Source organism: Tamandua tetradactyla, chromosome 19 (assembly GCF_023851605.1).
Source record: "Tamandua tetradactyla isolate mTamTet1 chromosome 19, mTamTet1.pri, whole genome shotgun sequence".
Lineage (NCBI taxonomy): Eukaryota > Metazoa > Chordata > Mammalia > Pilosa > Myrmecophagidae > Tamandua > Tamandua tetradactyla.
The window spans coordinates 12,509,484-12,535,566 of NC_135345.1; the positions used below are offsets into that span (position 1 = coordinate 12,509,484).

The window sequence follows — 26,083 nt, forward strand, 5'->3', positions numbered from 1 at the left end:
CACCTCTCTCCACTTTGATGATCACCCTCTTATGCCACCATCCCTCACCTAGGTATCTCAAGAGTTTTCCAACTAGTCTCTCTATCTCCAGCTTATACTTTGTCTGTGGAAGACAGACCTAAGATGCCTTCCAATGATTCCTGCCTCCTGGCATAATCTTCACACCTTATGTGATCAATTCCCATGAGTGATTTGCTTCTACCCATTAGAATATGACAGAGGTGATGGGGTGTCACTTCCATCAAAAGATTACATAATATTCTGACAACTGTCTTACTAGCAGATTCTTTCCCTTGCTGGTTTTGAAGAGCATGCTGCCATGTTTGTGCTGCCCTATGGAAAGGCTCATGTGGCAAGGAAATATAGGTGGCTTCCAGCTAAGAGCCAGCAAGAAACTGAGGCCTTCAGTCCAACAACCCATAAGGACTGAATCCTACCAACAATTGCATGAATTTGGAAGCAGATCCTTCCCCAGTCAAGCTTTCAGATGAAATTCCAGTCCTGGCAACATTTGATTGCAATTTTCTGAGAAACCCTGAGGATGCAGGTAAGCTCTGCCTGGATTCCTGAGCCACAGAAACTATAAGATAATAAATGTGTGATGTTTTAGACCACTCAGTGGAAATTTGTTACACAGCAATAGATAACTAATACACTTTGCAAGTGCAGACATGCACTGTAGCCAGAGTGGTGGCCTAAAACACAAATATGATCGTGTTCTTTCCTTGATTCAAACTGTTTCTTCAATGGCATAGGAAGCAAAAATGGGGCATTTATTGAGCACCTACTATGTGTTGATGCCTTCATGTGCTATCTCAGTTAATCCGCTCAGTGACCTAGCTAAATCAGGGTCATTAAACCCATTTTACAGATAGGAAAACTGAAAGATTAAATGATTTACTCAAAACAAAGTTAGGAAATGACAAAGCCAGGATTGGTTCAAAAATCAGCTGACTTCCCAACTCTTCCCTCTACTTCATGTGTCCACAAAACCCACAGCAGCCTGATACAGAATTATGGAGGCAGAATTAGGGAGAGGCCAAAGCTAGATAAACTGGGGCAGATAAGGTCCTGAGGCCTAGAGAAAGGAACAGAATTATGGAGGCAGACTTAGGGAGAGGCCAAAGCCAGATGAACTGGGGCATATAAGGCTCTGAGGCCTAGAGAAAAGGAAGTTCAGTGATAGGCAGGAAAGAAAAAAATTGGAATGTTTCTGCACAACATTTGACTTAGGAGCATTTTATTGGTTTCCTAAGAAAAAATTGAAGATCAACAAAAATAAGCTTACTTATTATAAATCTCAGGTCTCTGAAGTTCTGTGGACTTTCTGAGAGGTGTTTGGTACTCAAAGAAAATATCCTGGAGTCAAGAGTCCATGTATAGGCCTATACTGTTGGACAACTGCCCAAAAGAGAACCTCTTAATGTAGAAAACAGAGATCCAGGCACTTACCCCATCCCATCTCAGCTTAAACAATTGTATACCCTACTTTTACCTCACCATTTTACACACACTTTGGCAAAAACCTAATCCTCCTAGAAGAATCCTGTTAACCTCACAAATCCCTCACATACCAGAAGCTACATTGGCCTTTAAAAATCAAAAGGGCAAAGGGTGAAAGCTAACAGAAAACTTACAAGGATGTTGAGGTGTTACAGGCATGTTCTCAGAGAGGAGGCCTTTGATAAATTGAACATGAGTCTCTAAGAGAGAAAAGAGCCAAGAAGTCAACCTCTTCCTCCCCTCAGATTTATGAATCTTCCAGTTAGAGGCAAAAGCATCGCTCCTTTAAGATCAAAGCTCAGAGAGGTGAGAAGAAAAGCAAGAAGACCAGAGATTCCCCTGGGATGGAAATTTGTCTGCTTTATGTAACATACATGGGCTGTGTTCTAAAAATCACATTGCATAGTAAACCCACTTAACAGTTCCCATAAAATAAATACTTCCTTTGCATTAAGAATACAAAAAGATGGATATGTTTCTTGCTTAGAATTTATAAAGAAAAGGTTAAAAGTTCCACTGTGTTTTCTGTTCATGGAAAATAACTTTTGATTCATCAGCTCAGAGTCCAGATTATTCTTGGAAGAACTAAACATAGAGACAGAGTATTTGCAATACTTAGGCTGCCACAGGCTGTTGCACTAAGGTACTTATTGTATAAGGATGTTTCTAGTCACTGAAGTCAAAGTAGGCTCCAAAGACTGATTTAAAAGATAATAACTTCACTAGAGACCCTTAATAGTTTGCAGAACTCTTTGATATGATTTCTTGGAAGACTCTTTGCATAAATAGCATACAATTCACAAACATTGATATTCACTTATAATAATTGTTATTTAATGTGATGGTCATTAAAAGAAAACTATTAGGCAGTGCTGTGATTATGGAAAAAGAACAAAGACTGGGAGAAACCAACTTCTCAGTTCTTAGAAAAGAAACACTGAAAAGGAAATGAAAATACCAAAGGACTGTGTCTCTCACAATGCACAATTCAGTCAAATACAGTTATGTACAAAGGCCACTCAGCCTTGCCCGAGCAACACTTCATTCCACAATGTTTGCAGACTTTGTAAAGGCTGCATTAGGACAAAAAGGAATATTCCAGGTCAGTAGATAAAGCACTGAACTAGAAGCCTAGGTTATTATTGTTTCTGATCTGGATCCAACCCTCCCCTTATTTATATGTAAAGTGGGACCAATACTAGCTGTATTCTTGAAAATCCTTTCAATAATCATCTAATCATTCATGTCTTTCAATTATGTTAATGTATAAGGCATTGAAAACTAGAAGAATAATAAAGAATGCATTATTCTTCTAATTATTATTATTATATTATCTTAATGTAAAATATTACTATTAATAAAATAGAATATAAATTCATATAAATCTTTCTCATAAAAAATCTTATAGTGATTCTTAACTATACTAAATTGATCTACATGGGACCAAGGCTTGGTAAAATGATAGCAGTCATTGGCCCTCCAGTTCAGCCCTAGCAGCTGCAGCTCAGACTGTCCCTTGTGACTGATGAGAATGTCCTCTAGGTGAACCTGCTTCTCTAGACACCAACACCCCTCAGGACAGAATCCCAAAACTAGTCCACAAGAACTGTCCTGCCTTCCTTTCTGAGACAGCACCTGCCAGAATCTTCTCCCTGGTCAAGAGGCTGAAGATAAGGGAAGAGATAAACAGATACATCCCCCGCTACTCAAGGGAGAACCAATCTCAAGCTGGTCCCTGATTCTGAAATCCCATGTTCCCTCCTCCATCTCTAAATATTATTCATCTTCAAAGTCCAGCCCAAATGCCACATCCTCCATGAAGCCCTCTTTCTCCAAGACCCAGCAGAATGGTCTACTGACTTCTTGCTTCCCCACCTCGATTACAATCACTACAGTCTTCCTCACAGATAGTGCTTCCTCTCACCAGAGTATAAGCTGAGCTCCTAGAAGCAGGAACTGTTCCGAACACATTACGTTCTCTCTCTCTCTCTCTATCTCTCTCTCTCTCACACACACACACACACACACACACACACACACACACACAAACACACACACACCGGGACTCCTCTCTAGGAGGTAGCATGGTGCCTAGAACTTGCTCAATGAATGCTTCCTGAATCTTTTTTCTTAATTATCATTTTCTTTCTTATAACTCCTTGGATATCAAATGGTTACACTAAAAATTCTTCAAAGGGAAACATGATGAGATTTGCACATGGCATGCCAGTAAGCAAGGGCGTGGTTTTGTCTTTAGCTGAGAAACAGAACAAAAGGCAACAAGTGACTGTGTTTCGTTTTTCAACATAATGGAGAGAAAATAGCACAGGTGGCACCAAATGGGTCTGAGTTCAAATCCTGATTCAATAATTTACAATATATGTGACATTTGGTGAGTACCTAAACCTCTTTGACTTTCAGTTTTACCACTGTTAAACTAGGGCTCCCAGAATGGTAGGGAAGGCTCAGTGAAAGTGCACGTAGGGTATGTCACCTGTATCAGTCGGGGTTCTCTAGGGAAATAGAATCTACAGAAAATATCTGTAAATATTATGAGACTGTTATAAGAATTGACTCACGTGACTCTGGGTATGGGCAAGTCCAAATTCAGTAGGGCAGGCTAAAAGCTGTAATCTCCAATGAAGATTTTCCATGAATTGCCCAGGAGAAGCTAGCTGAGTGAAGTGGAAATGGAAATTCTTTCTTCTGACTGTTGAAATCATCACTTCTCCTTTTAAAGCTTTTGACTGATTGGATGAGATGTCTCTCATTGCTGGAGGTAATCTCCTCAGTTGATTGTAGATGTAATCACCCATAGGTGCAATCAACTTACTGATGATTTAAATCCATGAAGGATCTTCACAGTAATAATCAGGCAATGCTTGCTTGACCCAACAACTGTACAGCATCACCTGGACAAGTAAATACATGAACTTAATCATCTCACCACCCAAGGCGTGGAACACAGTAGTCACTCAATAATTGTGGCTTCCTTCATTTCCCAAAATGAGGATAACAAACTTATCCCATACTCCTAGGAGAGAGGGAAAAAAATCCATGAAAAGGGAATTGAGCAAAGTCAGAAAAGAATAAGCACTTTTTTAAAAGACCCATTCTTGCTTATGCAGATATAACTGAATAACTCATGTTTATACCAAAGGCAGTTAAATGACCAAGCCCCACAGATATCCATTATGCTTTAGACATGGGAATTTATATTAAATTTTTAGTATGCTAAGAATATATAATTCTAAAACTAAATAAGACTGAGCCAATGATGAATCAATAAGATTGACTGAACGACATTTTTTTAAAGTCAGGTTTTGAGTATCTTTTTTTTTTCACATGGGCAGGCACTGGGAATTGAATCTGGGTCTCTGGCATGGCAGGAGAGAATTCTGCCACTGAGCCATCATTGCCCACCCTTGAATGTCTTTCTTAACAAAAGCGTTAGTATACTTCTTTCTCTCTCTCTCTCTCTCTCTCTCTCTCTCTCTCTCTCTCTCTCTCATGTATGTATACCTGCACCATCTGCTCCAATAAAAAAAATTTTTTTAAAGACAAAACAGAAAATGCTCAATCATAATTGGCAGTAAGAAAAATTGCATTCTTCCTGCCCTTTGCTCAGGCATAGAGCCATCAAAGTGTTATGCCATAAAATTTCATTTTTGAGCTTTGAATGATTTATAGCAGAGCAGAACTTATAAATCAGAACAGTAACCACTGCTATGAATGGAGATGTATGTTTTTCCAAAACGTCTAAATGAAATACTTTGAAACACACTAAAAGGCCTGCACAGTTCTCCAAAGGCCACCATAATTGAAGTTAATCACACTTATTTGGCCATAAGGAAACTTACTGACACCAGACACCTCCCTCTTTTTCAGATGAAGTGATCAAATACTCATCATCTCCTCATATGAAAGCAGTTAATCAGGGCAATATATCACGATGTTCAGGTTGGTTACTAGCTTAGTCTAAGTTTGTAAACTCCTTCTAATGTCTTTCAAAGTGTCTTTAAGATATATTTCTTAAAATGGTTAGGACACCTAGAGCATCTTTTTGTGAAAATCTTATATATGATCACCAATAAAGAACTTCCCCTTTTCTTTCACACCCCAATTTCCAACCCAGCAACAAGTGCTTTAAACATCCCTCCAACCCATGTCTGGAGTCTTGCACTTCCATCCCTTCTCTATCTCATACCCTCCCCATCCCTCACTCAAACCACTTCAACAGCCTCTTAACTCCAGCTGCCTCTAGAGTGGCAAGAACATGGAAGGAGGCTTTCCAAAATGTAAATCCCCCCCATGGCACTCTCTCTTCCTTAAAGTTTCCCAATGCCTTCCCATCATGCTTAGAATACCAGCCAACTGGAGCATCTACCCCACAACAAGACATTGGAGTGAGTCACTCCAGCGCTCTGTACCCCACAGAAACTTTAAGCAACAAACAAAAACTGGCTGCAACATCTTTCTCAAGGCTCAAGAAAACAGTTAAAAGGTTTCAGTAAAAGGCATTTCCAGGATGGGTCCCTGTTCCCAGTACTGGAGGAAGCAGAGGAACATATGTGCACACACCAGGGCTCATGTATGTCTGTCAGTCTGTATGTGAGCAGCCTGAAGGACTGACCCAGGACTAGTCACAAACTTGCTGTCCCAACACTTGCCCTGTGCCTAGAGTTGGCTCACAGAGCTCTCCTACAGAATGCTGGAGAACAGTCAAATCACAGCTGCCTGGGGCAAAGGAGTACCAGCTGTGAGACATTCAGGGTAGCACCTGGGACCTGAAGAATCACTGTTTCCTGGGGGACTGTGGACATCAGTAAATGCTGGAATTCCTAGGACCACAGGCCCATGTTCAAGGCAATTTGCATACATAGAAAAGACTGGGGAAGAACCTGCTCTTTTGCCTTGTACTGTTCTCTAAATTCATTGTTAGGATGGCTAAATTCTGAAGGAGAACACTCATACAGACTAATTTGCAAAAGACTGGGAAAGGTATTTCCTTTTTTTCTTTTTGTTTTTGTTAGCTCCTGGCTTTCAAGGAAATCTCTGTCATAATAGAAGCTAGATACAAGTTTAAGGAACAAGACACCTCATTGTCTAAATTCCAGAGATAGGTTAAAAAAATCAAAATGTCCAGGTTGCAACAAAAGGTTACAAAGCATACAAAGAAACAGGAAACAAGAAAACAATACCAAAGAGTAGGATAAAACATTAGAAACCATCAATGAGGAGGACCAGACATGAGACATACCAAAGACTTTAGGAATACAATCCAGTCTTCTTGTCGTGGCTTACAGCCCCCTATGTGATCCTCGTCCTGCCCACTCATGGCCCTCATCTCCTTCCAGTCTATTCTCACTGGATTTTTCCTATTGCACAAACATACCACTGTGTACGCACTCCACAATCCCAAATCTGTGAAAAAAATTTAGATAGAGATAGCTTTGTATATTGCATACCAAAGTACAGGAAGGATAAACACCAACATATTAAATCTTTATCTCTGGTGGACTAGGTACAAACTCATAACATAGCAGGACTCAGGTCTTTAACTGCCTGCAGAACAGGGATGACATAATTCTTCACTCTGATTTCATCATTCCCAGAAATCTTTCTCAATGATCAGTTAATCAAAAAATGTGTTGAATAACTTCACTCTGATCCATCTCCCATAAAATATGGGCAAAGGGCACTTGGAGCCAGTGTGGGCCATGGAAATAAAGGACAGCTGCTGAAAACAGCATCCTAAAGGAAGAGCAGTTAGCATTAGAAGAGTCTGAAATGTGTTGGGTCACCAAGCATCTGGTAATATTAATAAATACCTACAATTTTTAATCTCCCCAACTAGATTATAAGCTTTGATTGTTCAGCTATTGGTACCTGAGTGCATACTGTAAGCAAGCACTATTTTAAGCATGGATAACACTGAAGGGAAGTAAAGAGACCAGGACCCTGTCCTCATGGGATTGCATTCTAACAGTCAGAGAAAAAGCAAATTAACTGATTCTAGAATATGATAAGAGATACACAGATAATTAAAGTAGAAGAATGTGATGGAGAAATATGGGGTGGTTCCTTTACATGGAATGCCAGGAAATGTTTCTAAAAGGAACCTAAAATGAAGCTGAGACAAGAATGCTAAGGAGTCAACCACAGAATAATGCAGGGGAAGAGCCTTCCAGGAGGATGCCAAAATTCTGAGACAGGAATAATCTTGGGGTGTAAGAAGAACAGAAATAAAGCCAGTGTGCCTGGAGCTCAGGGAGGGAGGGAAAGGAATGAGTGGTACTAGAAGGAGATGCAGTAAGAGATAAACACAGAGGCTAGATTATAAAAGGTCTTACAGATCATGGTAAGGAGTTTTTCTTTTTTCTATGTGAAATGAAAAGCCAATGGGAGATTTGAAACAGCACAGTGAAATGATCTGATCCAGCTTTTCAAAAGTCCACTCAGGCTGCTGTGTGGAGAATGGGTCAGTGGACACAGATGACCAGTTAGGAGGCTAGTGCCTAGATAGTAACCTTTTGGTATACAATGGTAGTGGTGGAAAAAAGAGAAGGGAATGGCTGAAGATGGGAATGAACTAGATGTGGAGAAGTGCAGAATAAAGAAAACTGAGGGATTAAGAATGATACCAAGATTTGAATATTATTAGCAGATGTGACCCCAGAACCCAGCCCAGTCATGTCATGCAATGAATATTTGGTGATTATTTAATGGATTATTGGGAGATGGATGGATGGATGAATGGAAGGAAAGAATAATGGTGCATTATTATACCATGTGTATTAATGTACCAAGAATAGAATGATCATATGGTAAGAATGTTAGTGTTTGTATGTTATGTTTTAAAAAAGTCTTTTAACATGAGCATAGGGCATAGGGAAATGGGAATTCATATACTGCTGCTGTGGGGTACGTTTTGGAGCCACCTCTGCGGAAAGCAATTTGGCAATATCTAGGTAGAATTATAATGACCAAACCCTAATACCCAGCAATTTCATTTTTAAGCTATCATACACATATTTTCTAGGAGACGTGTACAGAAATACTTACTGCACACCAACTATAGTAGCAAAATACTGGCATCAACAGATGAATGGATAAACAAACTGCAGTATACTCATACAGTGAAATAATACATAGCAACTGAAATCATGATCTAGAACTGTATCCTGCAATATAGATCAGTTTTGCAAAAAAAAAAAAAACCACAGTAATGGTGCAAAGCAGAGCCTTGAGTATTTCTGAGTATGTGTGGGGAGAGGGTAGGTAGCAACCATCTTCTCCAGTTCCTGAGATCCCCAGCATGTATTTTTCAGTGTCTTTTTAAGAGACAGACAGACAGCACAAAGCACAGAACAACAGAAAAAGTAGAGTGCGGTTATGCCGTGGAGTCAGACAAACCTGCCTTCAAAACCTGACTCCAACACTCATTCACTGTTTGTATTACTTTGTTGGCCTCTCAAAGACTCAGTTTCTTCATTTGTAAAACAAAGATAAGTGCATCAACCTCATGGTCCCACCTACTGCTTTTGTGGCCCTGTCCTCAAATTCCACATCTGTAAACTGGAACAAGAAACTATTACTATCTCTGTCATGGTGCATTTCGGAGATAAAAAAAAATAAAAAGATGTATTGTCACTCTTCAGGACAATACAAACTGGAGCACAGCTTTTCCATCAACACCCGAGTCAGCAAAGCCTTATAAGGGGAGAAGCGTTCCCCTGTTGATCAAACCAATGTCAGCACTTGCCTGGAAGCACAGGACCCTTTTCACAAAGTCCCACCTCACCATTCTCTCTGACTGTAATGGTTCCAAGAAGAGCAGGGCCATGTTCTTGTGAAAGACACAAGCGTCTTTCAGAATGCAAATAGAAAAGGTTTAAGAAAATCAGAAAGGCAAAGTTTGAGAGCCCTGTGCAGTCTTCGGAGCAGCGTGTATGCAGAGCGTTGCATTATGGGCACTCCAGCACTAATTGAGGATGACGGGTTGGATAAATGTATTTATAGCTGCAAAACCCAGTACTTTCTGGCTTGCTCCCCATCCTGCTCTAAATGCCCCACACCTGAGGCCCACTGGGCAGGCAGGCAGTGAAGGGAGGTATGGAGAGCACTGAGGACCAGAGGACCAGATATAAATCCCATCCAGACTTCCTTTCCTAAACCCAGGAAATACCAGTCAATTTATATCTCATCATCTTAACCCTGCAGGTCTGGTTAATGGTTTGACCCATGTATTCTTTCCCTTTCCAAAATCTTGTCCCGTTCCCTCTTAACTTGATTTACTCTACTTACTCCAGCTGCTGACTTTGGCAGGTTTTCCAGCCCTCCACCGACCACTGCATGAAGGCATCAGCAGAACGATTTCCCCTACAACAGCGTGCTTGCTCTCGCTACAGACTCCAAAAAGTGCCCACTCTCATAACTTGGGCTTTGAAAACACCCTTCCCCCCAGCCCCACCCCTTTTCACTTTCAACACACTTTGGGGCACAGCATGAAAGGCCAGGCTAAAAGGGGGTTGTATTTTTACACCATATTTGAGTTAGTTGTTTTATCTGGATGTGAACATGAGCAGAGAGATGAGGGACAGAGAGAGAGAGAGGGGGGATTTATAAACTCAAAACCAAAATAGACCATTTAAGCAGGGCTGAGTGAAGTCACCGAATGTGCCATGGAAAATACTTTCATGGCGTTTTATAAATTTTGCACCCAAAAAAATGCCTCTGCCAAATTGGACTAGCAGTTTACAGATACTCAAATCCACCATTTTCCTGTGCTTAGGGACTTAAAACAAAACAATGAGGATGTGTCCTGAAAAGTTATATGAACGTATCACATATGCTCACTGTCCCACAAATGAGCCACAAAAGTGACTCTCCCAGAAATCCCCTCCTTCTTCTTCCTCCCCTTCTCTCCTTCTTTCCTTTATCCTCTCATTATTATCATTAACACCACTTAACCTTATCACCAATAACTTCTATCTCATGTGCTCCTGATTCTACACACACTTCTCTGATGGGCCCATTTTAACCTAGATTCCAGACTCAGCTCCTTCAGTTGTCCCTGAGAAATCTACTTCACCTCAAGTCATCTTGAGCTTCACTGATATGACCGGATTGACCACGTGTACACATGGCTTCCTCCTGGCTCACTCCCCCTTCATGGAGGGCACTGCTCCTGGAGCCCCACATGTCTCACACATGTGGTTTTCCCACCCCAGGTCTTTGCTCCTTCTCTGTAGAATGCCCTGTTCTTCCTCAGCCCTTTAGTCTCCATTCTACCCATGTGTGGTAGGTTGAATTATATACCCTAAGAAAAGACTTGTTCTTAGTCTTCATCCCATTTCTGTGAGTGTGAACCCATTGTAAATAGGACCTTTTGAAGATATTATTTTTAAAGTGTAGCCCAACTAATTGAGTTGAGCCTTAACCCTATTATTGAAAGCTTAATGAAGAGACAACTACCCGGAGGAGGGGGAAGCCAACATTTGACAGAACCCATAAGCAAAAAGAGAGGACATCATCATGTGCCAAGAAAGCTAAGGAATCCTAAGGACTCCCTGCCAGCCAGCCAGAATGCTGCTGATCCCAGAAGGAAGTAAGCCTTCTAGACTCCAAAAACATGAGCCAATAAAGTTAAGCTAACCCATATGTGGTATTTATCATAAGAGCTCTGGCAAACTAAGATACCACGTAAATTCACTCCCAACATAAGGCCTAGATCACTGCCCCCTCCCCCATGACTCTCCCTTGCTCCAACTTCCCTGAGAACTTCACCTGCTTTACTTTCCCTAAACTTTCTATCTTGGCTGCGATGGTCAGCTCACCCCAGGTTAGCATCCTGACTCTGACACTTGCTAGCTACAAAATCAAACACAAATAATATAACCTTCCTGAGCCTTGGTTTCCTCTGCTGGAAATAATAAATGGTCACAATATTTATCTCATTGAGTTGGTATGTAAATTAAATGCATGTAAAATTCTTAACATGATCTAGTCTAAGGGTCCAGTAAATGATGACTTTTTTTTTTACATGGGCAGGCACTGGGAATCGAACCCGGGTCCTCTGGTATTGCAAGCACACATTCTTGCCTGCTGAGCCACCGTGGCCCACCCAAATGAAAACTTTTTTTTAACACCTTGTATTATAAATAATCGAGTCTAAACATACCCTTTCTACTGTATCACAAATTTCTTAAAATCAGGATCAATATTTGGTCTGCCTATGCACCTCTCACCATTCTAACTAGAAGTGATTAGGCATTTGTATTTGCTAAGTACTGTGATATTGTTTTATGTTCATGATGGTAAGATTATGTGTCAATTAGCTAAACTATAGTCCCCAAATAGTCAATCAACACTAATCTAGGTGTTGCTGTGAAAGTGTTTTGTAAGTGTGATTAATGCTTATAATCTTTTGAATTTATGAAAAGAATATCATCCTACATAATTTGGGTGGGGTCTGATTCAAGCAATTGAAAGGCCTTAAGAGCAGAACTGAGATTTCCCCCAAAGAAGAAATTCCACCTACATGTAGCATTTTCATTTAATGCCTGCAAAATTCTAGCCTGCCCTTCCTGATGAGCCTGTCCTATAAATTATGGATTTATCTACCACCCCCATAGTTATGTAAGCCAATCCCTTGAAATAAATCTCTCTGTTGCTCTCTAGATAGATGATAGATAGATGATAGATAGATAGATAGATAGATAGATAGATAGATAGATAGATAGATAGATAGATAGATAGACAGATAGATAGAAAGATACATACATACATACATACATACATAGATGCATAGATACAAAGATAGATAGATAGATGATGGATGATGATGGATGGATAGGTGGACGGATGGACAGAGAGATAGAGAGAGAGAGAAAGAGATGATAGAGATAGACACAAATAGATGTAGAGAGTAAGAGAACAGAACAGAATCCTATTGGCTGTTTCTCTTGTGGAACTGTATGCTAGAAAGTTAATATATTTTAACATCAGTACCCATTACAGTGGGTATTGCTATTGCTATCATTATTGGTATCAGCCTCCAAGTCACTTTTAACACGTAGTAGCATTGGTATCAGTGTCAGTTTAGATATTTGCTTAGTTTTAACAAAAGCTTTCTTAGGATGAGGATTAGAATTGATATCCGAATTTTACACCTACAAGCTAGCCTGAAAGAGGCCAATCATTTGTGAAAACCTGAATTCCACTCTGATCCTGCCCACTACTCCCTGCTGTCGCCCAAGCTCGGGGGCTCACACCTGGAAGGCATTCAATAAATATTTACCCAGCCAAAACTGAGCAAACTGGAAGATGTGCAAAATTCAATTTCCTTGTAGTATGGAAAATTTAAGGAGACAGACACTTCAGGGACTTTCCTTTAAACTCAGAGCATTTTAATGAGTCCAAAAAAAGTCCATTAAAATAGTTTCCACTGGAGCAAAGCAAAGCAAAGACCATGAAGCCGGAACACATTATAGATGGGAGTCATCACACTTACGTGCTGTAGGTCAAGTATTAAAAGGATAAATGTTCTACGCAGGAAACATCTGAAATGTGTGTGTAATGGATGGGCTTCCCTGTAGGTGGACGATCATGACCAACCTGAAGTAGGGCTGTTTTCACCCATCAGAAATAAATAGTCCCAGAGGCCCTGCCTGTGATAACAGGGAGAGAGATGCCCCGTTCATCTTGAGTCTCATTTTCTCAGTTTGGGGTCATTTGAGTCAGAAACTTCCCCTTTGTGTCAACAAGGCTTATGTGAATGTTTAATTTATTATACACCAGCTGAGAGCCCAGGAGAAAACATTGGAAAGTTTTTTTTTTTTTTCATGAAAGAACTATATCCCAACTATCAAATTAAATTGCAAATGCAATGTAAGGACAAATAAACCATGTCATGATTGATGTCACCCCTGATCATTGACAAATATATCTTTCTCCTAGATGGAAGGAAAGTAAGAAAGGAGAGAACCAATGGCTTCAAGGCACATTTTACATCTTAGGTACTCAGTGAGGTGAGTACTGGCACAAAATGGGCCAGGCTAATATAAGCCCTGCCATTGTTTATATAGCATTCCTCCACCCAGAGTATCACACTCCTCACCCCCCATTTCTTTGCCTCCAGTACACACATCTTTGATGGATCAAGCAGTGGTTTTCAACCAGGGCTGCACTGTAAAATCACCTGAGATTAGGGTTGCGAGATTTAGCAAATAAAAATGCCACGGAATATTTGGGACATATTAAAACTTATTCACAGTTCATCTGAAATGCATTTTTACTGGCTTTTCCTATATTTTATGGCAACCCTATCTGAAATGCTTTAAAAAAACAATGCTTCTGCCCTACCCCAGAAATTCAACCTTAAATGTCATAGGATGCAGCACCCCTTTCATACACATACATGCACACACACACACACACACACACACACACACACACACACACCACACACACACACACACAAAGACATAGTCACATACAGAGGCGTCCATGCTTTTTCTTTCCTGACCTCACTCTCCTGGTTACGGGTGCCTACTTTGAGCACATGTTAGCACTTAACTTCTATGGGGCAGAATATTCATTGAGGTGTCAATTAGCCTTCTCTTGCTGTTGCAGTGAAATATTCAGAAAGAATGAGTGTTCTTTGTGTTTCAGTCTTTGTACTTTTCACTCTCCCTCCAAGGTCCTTCTAGCCTTTGTGTCCCCTAACCTCAGGGGTCAGACCCAATTCAAATGGTACCTGCAGGTGCTAAGGCCCCTCTGGCTACTGTGAAAGCCCTCAGGCCAGAAAGCTGCAGCTAGCTCTCCCCTGGCTCTCCCCTGGGAGGGAGCAGGATTTGGGGACCTGCCCCTGAAGGGGAGGGAGATGCAGTTTAAACCACAGGACAGAGGGGTGGGGTCCCTGTCCTAGCCTCCTAAAGCTGCCTTGACAAAGCACCACAAACTGGGTGTCTTTAAAAAAAAGAAATCTATTTTCTCACAGGTCTGGAGGCTGGAAGTCTGAATTAAGGTATGTGCAGGGTCTGTTCCCTCTGAAGTCTGTAGGGCACGTCTATTCCACATGACAATCCCAGATCCCTTGGCACTCTCTGCCTCAGTCATCACAGGTCTTCTCTGGGTGCCTGTTTTCACATTTCCTCTTATATGGACACCAGTCATAGAGTATTAAGGGCCACTCTACTCCACTGTGACCTCATTTTAACTTGCCTAATTCCATCTATAATGATGCTATTTCCAAAGAGATCACATTCTGGGGTACTGGGAATGAAGACTTCAACATATCTTTTAGGGTCTTCAATACAAACCATAATAGTTCCCAATAAAGGAGAGAAATTATTATTGAAATAGCCTCCTAAGTGGTTTTCCAGCCCTGCCCACTACACCCTCACCCCCGTTTAAAATGAAAATTATACCACACCATTCCTTGCTCTGTCCCAGTGGCCAGGCTCCTGGCTGTCCCGGGCACACACTAAGCTGCAGTTTCCTTGTCAACATTTGCACTTCTGTTTCCCTCTTCCTGGGTTTCTTTTCCTCCAGGTTTCCATGGACTGGCTTCACCATCTACTTCTTGTCTTTGGACAATATGTGAGGCCCACTCTGACCTCCCCTAACACCCCATCCCCTTCCCTGTCACTGAGCATCCTGAGGACAGGAATTTCTATTGGTTTTTTTTTCACTTCTTTATCCCCAACACAAAGACTAGTGCCTGATATCTATATAGTAGGCACTCAATATGTATTAGTGAAAGGAAGGGAGGGAGAGAGGAAGGAAGGAAAGAACCAAGGGCAATCCTAGAAGTCTGAAGATTCCCAGAGTAGAGAGACTATAAAACCCTCTCTTGCCTAGAACATAGATATGGGGTTAGATAAAGTTGGGATCAGAGATATACTGAAATTGTACATATTTATGTTCCTTTCTCCATGAACTCTTCGAGGTCAGGATGTTTCACTATATTTCAACTCCCAGGCCTTGATGATACAGAAGTGAAGCAAACAATCCATGCCCTATATAAGCTTACATTCTAAAGGGAGAATGAGGAGACAGACGACAAACACAAAAGCAAATATTTAAGAAAATTTCCTCTATTCGTCCTGAAAAGTGCTAGGAAGTAGTTAAGATGTTGCAGTGTAGTAGAGGCTGAATCTCTAGTGGTGGGGGAGAAGACAATTTTAGTTTAGGCATCAGGGAGGCCTGATGAAGAGGTGAGTCAGGGCTGAGAAGGAGATTACCATAGGAAGATCTGGGGATCCACCCAGAAGGTCCAGCAAGTGCAAGAGCCAGAGACTGAAAAGAGATGGCTGAGTTGAAGTGTCAGAAGGAAAGTCAGAATCACTTAGCCGTAATCTAGAAGAGGAAGATCAAGGAAGAAAGGATCAAAGAGGCAAGCATGGTCCTACAGGCCAGGGTAAGGAGTTGAGATTTCATTTAAATTATAGCAGAGAAAAATTGCAGAGATTGGATGGGGTACAATTTGGAGGGAAAAAATAGCACTTTGGCAAACTAAGCTTCAGATGCCTATAAAACATCCAAGAGAAATCATCAACAAATGGTTTAATACCAAATCTTTAGTTTAGAAATATAAAGCAGAGATTTATTAACACATGAAGTCAGAAAAAAACAGTTTTTTTAGAGACCACTTACTGGCTTCCCTGGAGGTGGTACTGACAAAATAATCGATGTTGCTTAAATTAAGTATATAAAGAGATGTTGCAGTTAAGAAGAGTTCTCTTAGGTAGATATGTCAATGCCAAATCAGATATTCTGCTCTTCCAAATAATATTTATAGATCTTTTAAGCAGAAACTTGAAAATTGATGGATATGGTTTTGCCATGAAGACTCAAGAATTTCACAGAAGAGCTATTCAATAATCTGAATCTTAGACCCATGCAAGCCAAACAAAAAGAAGAGGGACTACTTAGCAAAATGTTTAAATCAGAGAGAATGAATAAGTATAGCAAACGTTAACTTGTTGGCTTGGCTTAATTTTCTTTAGTCTTCTTTGTCTTCTGTGAAGGGAGGGAGAAGGGAAGGGGAATGGAACACAGAGCGATAAGAGATCTAGGCTATCTCTAGGGAAACATATGCTTATTTTGAAAAATCCGTCAGGGATTCAGACATGTTTAGACCAGTCATGTCTGAAAGTCTTGTTTCATGGAGCTGATTCTTTATGAACCATAAAAACGCTTTCACTTGTCCCTAGTGTTATTTGTAGAAATATATCAGACAGATCAGAAAATGAATATATATTCTCTTTTTAAATGCCCCCAATAAATAGTCTGTTATATTTCTCAGTTAGGGCATCATATTCAGTTATGTTTCAAGTTCCTGCCAGCTGGGACTGCCTTCAAGCAGTTTGCACAAGTGTTTAGCTTTAGGTTAGAACATAGAAATACTCATGTTGTTTCAGAGATATGACAAACTTTCTATAAATTCAATATGTTGAGTTAAATTTGTCATATTTATTTGTGGAATATTTTCTGACACCTTGTTATGATTAATCCACAAGCCCAGTCACAACATGATTCCTAAGTGAAAGGTCTGAATCATTTGGCCTGAGCTACCTGTGATATATTCTGCTGTTTCATAAAAAGCTCCATCTCTCAATGCTCAAAGATATCAAATTCTAAAACAAAAGCCTTAAATTAGGGCAAACCCTTAGCCAAAAAGTACAAATGTGAAAAACAGAAACACTGGGTTATATAACTATAGTTCAGAGACAGTTTGAACTAATTATCTTTTATTTCCTGGCCCTACAAACAGTTCCTTTTATTTCCAATTTACACATCCAAGAAACAAGGTACAATTAAGCCTGTAGTTGACCCTTCACCAAAGGCAACTGTCCTTCCACCATGAGACAGGCCCATCAGGTGTTTGAGCAGAGAAACTGCCTATACAATATAAAGGACAACCCGTAATATCTCCCAAATAGCAAACTAAATCAAGGTCACATCTAAAGAGAACAAGCAGGTCATGCCATATTAAAAAGGGAAGGCACCCTAAGTACCATCACATCTCAGCTCCTTAGGTCACCCAAAGGAAGCTGAGGCCCATGGAGTTGAAATGGCATTCTCAAGCTATCTTGGTTTGCTAGCAAACCCAAACCCTTCTTGAGGGTTAAAGTGATGCACTTTAGGAAAGGGTTTCAGTTTGAAATTTAGTTCCCAGGTAAACTGATTAACAGTGTGACCTTGAATAATTACCAACTCTCTTTGAGCCTAGATTTCACAACTGTAAAATGGGAATAGTGAATATTTATGCCAAGGAGTTGGTAGAAGCATTAGAGGAAATTGTATTTCCGTAATAGACTGTTCGCATTCCTGATATTCCACTTAGATTTCTGGTTGTCTGTTTATGAGTCTATATGCCCCACTGGGCCAAGATGGTCTAGTGTTAAAGCCTGTGCCTTAACAAGTATTAAAGCTTGTTCCTCTTTGCGCAGCTGGCCCAGGGACATATACTAGGTAGTCAAATATTTTATGAGTAAACTAATTAAAAGACATGCAAATTGCCTCACACAGAGTCTGATACTTAGGAGTCAATTGCATGTTTTCCCAGTTTTACTTCAATTCTAACTTAAGACCTATTGCTCCTTGCACTATATATCCCACCACAAATGCCCAACTATAAAATTCCATCTGTATAATTAGCCAGAGTTTCCTGTAACAGTGTAAGGGTAAGTTTATATTTGAGCTGGAATTAAATGTGTTTAAAATAAATACTGTATTTTTAATATAATATATATTCAAATTAGATCAATTTTTGTATTTTGTAATTAAGCAATATTTATTTTTTATCTTAAAAGTAGTAAATGGCCATTTCTCACCTGATATTCATCCCCACCTCACTATTTCCTGCTACAGTTCTTCCTAGCTGCAAGGTCTTCTCTGCCTTCCTTCAATCCCTCCTTTAAGATTCTAGCTAAGCTGACCACTTAAATGACATCCTCCAGGTCTCATGGACTTCCCCTGAATTTCTTTAGGACTTTTAGTCTATGTTCCACAATTTCACAAATCTTTACACTTCTTATTTCTTTAGCTCCTACTCAAGTCATTTCATGTAGGTCTCATCTATCAAACTTGCTTTTAAATTTCTCTAGGCCAAGGAAGTTTCTTCCTTCCCTTCTTAAAATTTTCTGTGCTCAGACTAGGAAATAGATTCATCCTATAAAACAACTCTGATGAGTTGATAGGGGCTACCTGGCACTCCAAAATCAAAGGATCCAGGCTTAGCAAAAAAGTGCAGTGGTTGGTTAGCAATGTTTGTCATGGAAACAGGAATAGAGGGAGGTACCATGTGTCCTGATCCTCCATTTAGGCTACATGTTCTTTAGCCAAAAATAAATAAACAGGTGAATAAAGCATCCCACTCAGACTTAATATAGTCTCCAAGTCTAGAAGACAGCCCCTATACACACACACAGTGGCCTCAGAATTGGGTTGTACTGCAAAAGGAAATTAAATACTCATTTACAGATTGAGGAACTGAGGTAGAGAACAACTAAGTACATGGCCCAAGAACATTCAGATGAATCTAGAAGTCAAGAATATAACTCAATCATTGCCATTGTCCCTTATTAACAAAATTTGAAAATATATTCATGGGGTGGGGGTGGGGCATCTAGTGGAATCAATAGTGCCTGGTCTTAACTGTGTAAAAAATAGGTAGTTTATGAAATCATCAGGCTTTTTTCCCTCTTCAGACCAACAAGGCAAGAATATCATTTGAAAGAATTGGGTCCTTCAGAGCCTCTCACCTTTACTATGCCAGTATTCCAACAGATTTCCCTTCATCCTCACCACGAATGCCTTGGTCTACCCCACACCAGAAAAAAACAAGCAGGGAGGAAAAAAAGCAGGGAAAAGCATGCAGTGGGGGTGGTGCCCGTAGGAAATTAAGCTGCCCTGACTGTGTGCTAAGCCAGTGAGCACAGTGAATGGGCTCATCGGAGCCACGACACCTCATGGCTCCAACTCAGACCAGGGGACCAGCAGGCGCTTTCGAAGCAGGCCGCTTTCCACTCTGGGCAAGACATTCGGTCTCCTGAAAATAAAGTGCTTGCTCTCAGGGAAGCTCTAGGTTCTATCCTGCCCATAATTACGTATATACACAGCACATTCCCAGTTTCACTAGTACAGCCCTTTTACATTAAACTCTGAAAAACTCCAATTTTAAAAACTAGGTTTTTATAAAAACACCCTTTCATCAACTGCAATAAATGTACCACACCAGTGCAATGTGTTAATAAATGGTGGTGTATGGGAATTCCGTATTTTATGCATGACTGTTCTGTAAATCCGCAACTTCTCTAATAAAAAATTTTAATTAGATTTTTAAATTGTCTCCTAAAAATACCTCCTAAAAGAAAAAAAAAATCCCTAAATGCAGGTACTTTGACATAGTCCTTGATTCTCTTTTCCTCCTGTAGATAAATGGGATTAACCCTGGCCACCCTATAGGAGCACCCAACCACTGGCTTAATTAAAACTAAAATAGCTACCTTTTATTGATCACAGTTGAAGGCACTGTGTCAAGAAGTTTATAGACATCCTTCTATCCAATCTTTATGGCAATCCTATGAGTTAGTTATTATTACCTCCAATTTACAGAAGAGGAAATGTACTCAGAGAGGTGAGTGATTTGTCCAAAGACACAAATCATGATTAAAACTTGGTTAAAAAGCAAGGTATCTATGGTGCAAAATGTAAAGAGCCCTTCACTCTGGGGGTTGTGCAAGAGCAGGTTCATCACCTGACTGAGAGTGCTTCCTTACACACTGCATCCCAGGAGACTCTCTTGCCTCATCCTACCCCTGTTCCTTACAGCAAGGCAGCACTGAAGCTGGGAGTCAAAGGCAGGTCTATAAAACTCATGTTTCAACGTCCTTGCTTGCACCAGCCATCCACTTACAGGGACAAGCAACTCTACCTATATACTTTGCTCCAACAGTAAATCTCCCTACCAGGGTCCTTTAGCACTAAGATCACTGAGGAGTTGATTCAGCTACATGAATGCAATAACAGCATAGCAGAGGGGTGATGGCAGGTCCATACTTAAACATGTGCTTACACACACACATCACAACCCTGACCTTGCTCTAAGGGAATCAACCTTCCATAATGTTGGATATAACCTAATATCCTAAAAGGAAAAGTCATTTGGTAACTATCCCTAATACATAAAAAGTGAGTAAAAAAATCTGCTATATCCACTTTACACCTAAGTTACTGATCAAGTTGTTCTGGAAAGGAAAATATAATGCACAGTTCTCATCAATGTCAAAAACAAAACCAAAGATAAAATTGAACACCTTGTTCAAGCCCCCAGCCCTAACTCCTGCTCCCACCTAAGCCATAAAACATCCAATTCCCACCAGGGGAAGAATAAAACACGCTCCTTGAGAGCTCCAAAGCTCACCATCATTTCTGTGGGCCTGAGTGGGGAAGGATAGCTCAGGGGTTTCCTAATAGGAAGCACTCTCCCCTGACCTGCTGTCAGAGTGACATGTGGGAATTCTACAATGTCTGAGCTCACCAAAATGACACCAATTATGAGAGGTATTACCCAAAATGGCTCTTTTCCCTTGCCAGCCACAATTTCCCATTGTAATTTTCATTTTCATCATAAATGCATTTTTATCCAAAACAAAATGGTATCTTTAGGGGGTCTGTAAATGAGTGCTAGCCAGATGTTGCAGATGTCACCTGGCCTGCTGGTCCTAACATGCCTTGGCGAGGATCCACTGGCATCTTCTAAAGATGGAAAGGGTAAGGGTGAGATGGCAAACAGAGGGCATGATCAGAAACAAAGCTTCGATATACCATGCAATATAGAAATGTTTCTAACAAGAAATGCCAACGATTTGGCCTGGCAGAACTGACAGGAAATTAGTCCTTAGATTTCCAATGTTGTTTTCAGCTTAGTCTGAGAAAACAATGAAATTATGGTACTTCTATTGCAATTTTCATCCCAAGTATCCTGTACTATCTTCCCACAGTAAAGGAACAGAGAAAGGTGGAATGTGCATAGTATTTAAGGGCAAGCCTGTCTATTTGCCTCTTAAAGATGCCTTAGAGCCTTGTGGTGCCCAGGCTTCATCTGGGAGCTATTTAGAAATGCAGACCCTTGATCTCTACTCCAGACCCATTGAATCTAAAACTACATTTTAACAAGATTCCCAGGCAACTAGGGGGAAATTAGAGCCTGGGAAACATTGGGTCAACACTAACAAAGATTAAGGATGAAGGTTGAAAAGATGAAGAGAACCAACATCATCATCATCATCATCTCCATTGATGGAATATTTACAATGTACTGAACATCATGCTATACTCTTTTCCATGTCTTTGTCATTTAAGTTTTACAGTAACCCTAAAAGAAAAGTGCTCATATCACCATTTTATAGATGAGAACATTGACACTGAAAAAAAGTGAGATAATTTATTGAAATTTACAATTCCGTAAGTGGCAGAGCTCAGATTAGATCTCAAATGTCTTGAGATCCCTACATCTCACCCACAAAATCCTATTACCTTTAGGTGTGTTTCAAAATGCCCTCATGACAAAGAATCCATCAACCTTCTACAATTAATTATGTTCAGTGATGTGGTCTTTGGTCCAATGAGTTATCTTCCATGTCTTTCTAAATGGTTCTGAAATCTCTCCTGGGTGAATAAAATCCTTTTTAAACTTCACTGGTTTTGTGGACACTTGTAGTAGTTAAAAAAGAAAAAAGAAGTCTTCATCCCCCACCTCTCATATTCACAGGTCATAGATGTAATTAAGTAACTGCAAACTATATAAATATGAACTGAGAAAGTTCACTTCAATGTACCAGTCTCTGAAAATTGCCTTTTGCTTAATCCCCTGAAGCAGTTGTAGCAGAATTAGAATTATCAGAACTGAGATGCTCTCAGTAATGAAAAACCCTTGCCCTACCCTCCAACTTTGAGGTCCTCAATGGCAGTGAAGGCTACTTCTGGTTCCTCATATCACAGCATATACTCAGCACTCGGCACACAGCCAATGCCTAATAAATATTTGCTGAATAATCAAAGAATGAATGAATTTGGAATTTCTTTCAATTGCTAAGTAATCATTTACTCAGCAAATATTTATGAAGCACCAACAAATTCGGGCCCTGAGTTAGGTATTAGGGACACAACAGTGACAATATTGTTCCCAGGCTTTATTTTATATGTTTCATAATATACCAAATAGCACACATTTTGGCTTATATAGTTCAAGGGAGGAATCCTGCCCCTGTTACCATGTCAACCTCTATAAGTCTGTTTCAGTCATCTATAGGATGAGGAAAATGATAGTTGATTCTTAAAGTCACTGGAAAGAGTTAAGATGACATCACAGAATGTAAGGTCAAGAAATAGCAGCTGTAATTACTAAAATCCTTTGTTTATTATAAAAGACTTCTAATCTTTTTAATCTTTAGAAGAAGGGATATAAGTCCATATCCTTCACAAATTATTTCTTTTTTAAAGGTAGAATCAGTCTCATTGTGGCTCTCCTTAAACAGAATGATGTATGAAGAACCCCAAGGCAAAAGGACAGATATATCAGTGCTACCCTGGTGACTCAGACTTGAAGGCAGCAAGGAAGCTTTAGAGAAATCCAAAGCCAGGCTTGAACATGGAACACAGGGAATAACCCTCTCACTGCTGGTGGAGTCTTGTGACATACAACTATAGCAACAAACCAAGTCACGCTTGCATCTGTCACTTATTATAGAAATAAAAACTTCTCTCCATGTATTATGACATTATCAAGGTTGGGGTGGGGGCAGTCTTTTTTTCCAACAGCTATCGGGTATGACTCTGCCAAGGGATAAGTCACAGATGTCTCTGAAATGGAAAACTAGCTAAGTTATGTGATAAAAGCTTCAGTACCTTTTCTCTACATCCACCTCCCACCCCCACCCCCAAAAAAGCAAAAATCGCTTAACCCTAAAAAGATCAAGAGAAACAGCCACCAGGAGATATTCTCAGCCCTTTCCACCAGTTTATCCAGCATCACTCTGCCTTATGAACCCATCACTTCTCAGGGCTTCCCCAAAGCAAGCTCCAGTAGGCATATCCCCCAAGAGACTCTGATAGTGTTTTCTACTCAGTGTTCAAATAAGCCAACATGTTTTAATACATTTAGTTAAGAGTGTGGTATCTGAAGTCACACTCTCATTAGCTATGTGACTTTGAGCAAATTATTTACATCTCTGTGCCTCAGTTTCAACAGTACAAGTTTCAAGAAGTTAAAAAAAAATATTGGGTGGTACAAAGTTGGCTCAAGGGCAATGTGAAGGTGGCTCAGTGGCAGAATTCTCACCTGCCATGCCGAAGACCCGGGTTCGACTCCCAGTGCCTGCCCATGTAAAAGACACAACAAAAGAGTCAACATATGTCAAAAGTTTATTTGAATCTGAGTATCTGAGTAGAAATTTATTTTGGAGTTGTCTGTGTTATTTTTGTGTTATATTTGCAACTTTTCTGTAAGTTTGAAAAATTTCAAAATAATTTTTTTTTAATTTAACTTATTAGGTAGGAGACCAGCAGGTTGGAAAAGATGATTTAAAGAGCATTTGTGAAACAGTTGAATAGACACTCAAGAAAGAATGTCAGAATAATTAATGATTGCTATATTAGATATAAAACTGGTTGATGTCCTACAAGGCAATAAACTCATAACTTCTGGAGTTATCATTATCACCAGACAGAAAACATGTGTATCTCTACCAGACAAAAATCTGCAAGTTAACAGGTAACTTGAATCTCAGCTCTATTCAATAGTAAATAGTAAGTCAAACAAACCTATGCCTCTACAGCCTCACTATCCAATAGGGCTGCTTAAGTTTACATTTAAATTAGTTAAAAGTAACAAAGTTTAGGGCAGTGAGATGGTGGTTCAGCGGCACAGTTCTGGCCTGCCATGCTTGAGACCCAGGTTCATTTCCCAGTGCCTGCCCATGTTAAAAAAAAAAAAAAAAAGCAACAAAGTTTAAAATTCAGTTTTCATTCACAGTAGTCATATTTCAAGAACTCAATAACCAGGTGTAGGTAAGTGGTTACTCCATTGAACAGAGCAGAATAGAATGTCTCCATTATACCAGAATGTTCTATCGGATAGCACTACCATAGAGAATTCTTGGCCGGAGCTATCCATTCTCTGCTGGTGCAGAAACAAATCACAACAAACTCAGCAGCTTTTAACAACATCAATTTGTTATCTCATAGTTCTGCAGGTCAGTAGTTCATGTTAGCTCAACTGGTTTCCTGGCTTCTCATTTCACAAGGCCAAAATCAAGGTGTGAGCCAGGTGGGCTCTTCATTGGGGAGATCTGGGAAGAATCCACTTCCAAGCTCATTCAGGTTGTTGGCTAAATTCAGTTCCTTGCAGTTAGAGGACTGCAATTGTTTCCTTGCTGGCTGTCAGGCAGGACAGTCACCCCTCTGAGAGCCTTCTTGAATGCCTTCTGCCTTCCTTGTGACCGGCTAGGGCAGCAGCAGGTTAAGTCCCTCTCAAGCTTAAATCTCTTTGACTTCCCTCCAATTGGTGAGTGTGCATCTCTCCAATTGACATCCACTGGAGAAAGTTATCTGCTTTTAAAAGCTCACGCAATTAAACTGTGCCCATCAAGACAATCTGGGATAATCTTCTTCTTTAAGGCCCACAACCATAATTATAACTGCAAGGTCCTTTTTACTTGTAACATGGCAGATTCACAGGATCCAGGGAATAGGGCTTGGACCTCACTGGAGAACCATCATTCTGCCTTCCACAGTGGGCTTGTTAAGCATTGCGAAGTTTGGTCATAAAAGGATGTGTGGTCCTCCATTGCATTATTTCCAAGTGTTGGATAATTTTTCTTAACAACCTCCTAGGGTGAATATGAGGATTTAATATACTGACCCACATAAAGTGCTTAGAACAGGGCTAGGTGTGGAAGAAGTGCCTTATAAGTCTTAATTATGTGTATATTAATCGCTCTGTGTCTCAATTTCCTCACCTGTGAGATACGAGTAGTAATAGTATCTTCTTTAGTGTGGATTGTTATGAGGATTCTAAAACTCATATACATACATTATAAAATGTAATGATAATTTAGCGCAGTGCTCAACATGTAGAAAAGGCTCAAAAATACCTTTGGTCTTGGTGAAGGAATAAAGGTAGCTGTGCTGTCAAACAGCAGTGCCACCTGTTGTGGAATGTAGGATGAAAGTACAGCACCTCTCCCCTTTCCTCACTCCTGCATTTTAGGGTACAGACAGTGCTACGGCAACCAAACACCCAGGGTCCCAGCAAGGACAATCAGGGTGAACAGTGCCCTCCCTCGATGATCTACCCTTTCCAAGAAAATACTTCACACTTCTTCCCATGGAAAATAGGAAGCTGCAGGAATCTGGGAATCAGGGAATCCCAGAAGAAGAGAGAGGGAATGAAGACTAATGGAATGGAGCCTTGGGTGTGTTTTCTCCCATGGAAGGACATTGCAGGTTTCAAGTCATCCTCTCTGTAGCCTTTTGTGGCTTAAAATAAATTTGTGCCAAGGGCAGA

At 40.2% G+C, this 26,083-nt stretch overlaps 1 protein-coding gene across 3 annotated transcripts in view; it reads right to left on the reverse strand.

The window, feature by feature from the left end:
• RAB28 (RAB28, member RAS oncogene family) overlaps positions 1–26,083 on the reverse strand; it is a 267,344-nt gene that overhangs the window by 19,327 nt on the left and 221,934 nt on the right. For 2 of the 3 annotated variants that reach the window (XR_013165721.1, XR_013165724.1), the window contains one exon: positions 4,083–4,415. Coding sequence is in view for 1 of the 3 variants with exons in the window: in XM_077136408.1 (XP_076992523.1) it covers positions 4,412–4,415 (4 nt within the window). In the remaining 2 variants the exon portion in view is untranslated. Of the gene's footprint in view, positions 1–4,010; positions 4,416–26,083 lie in introns of those variants that run through there. The other variant, XM_077136408.1, reaches the window with a different exon arrangement.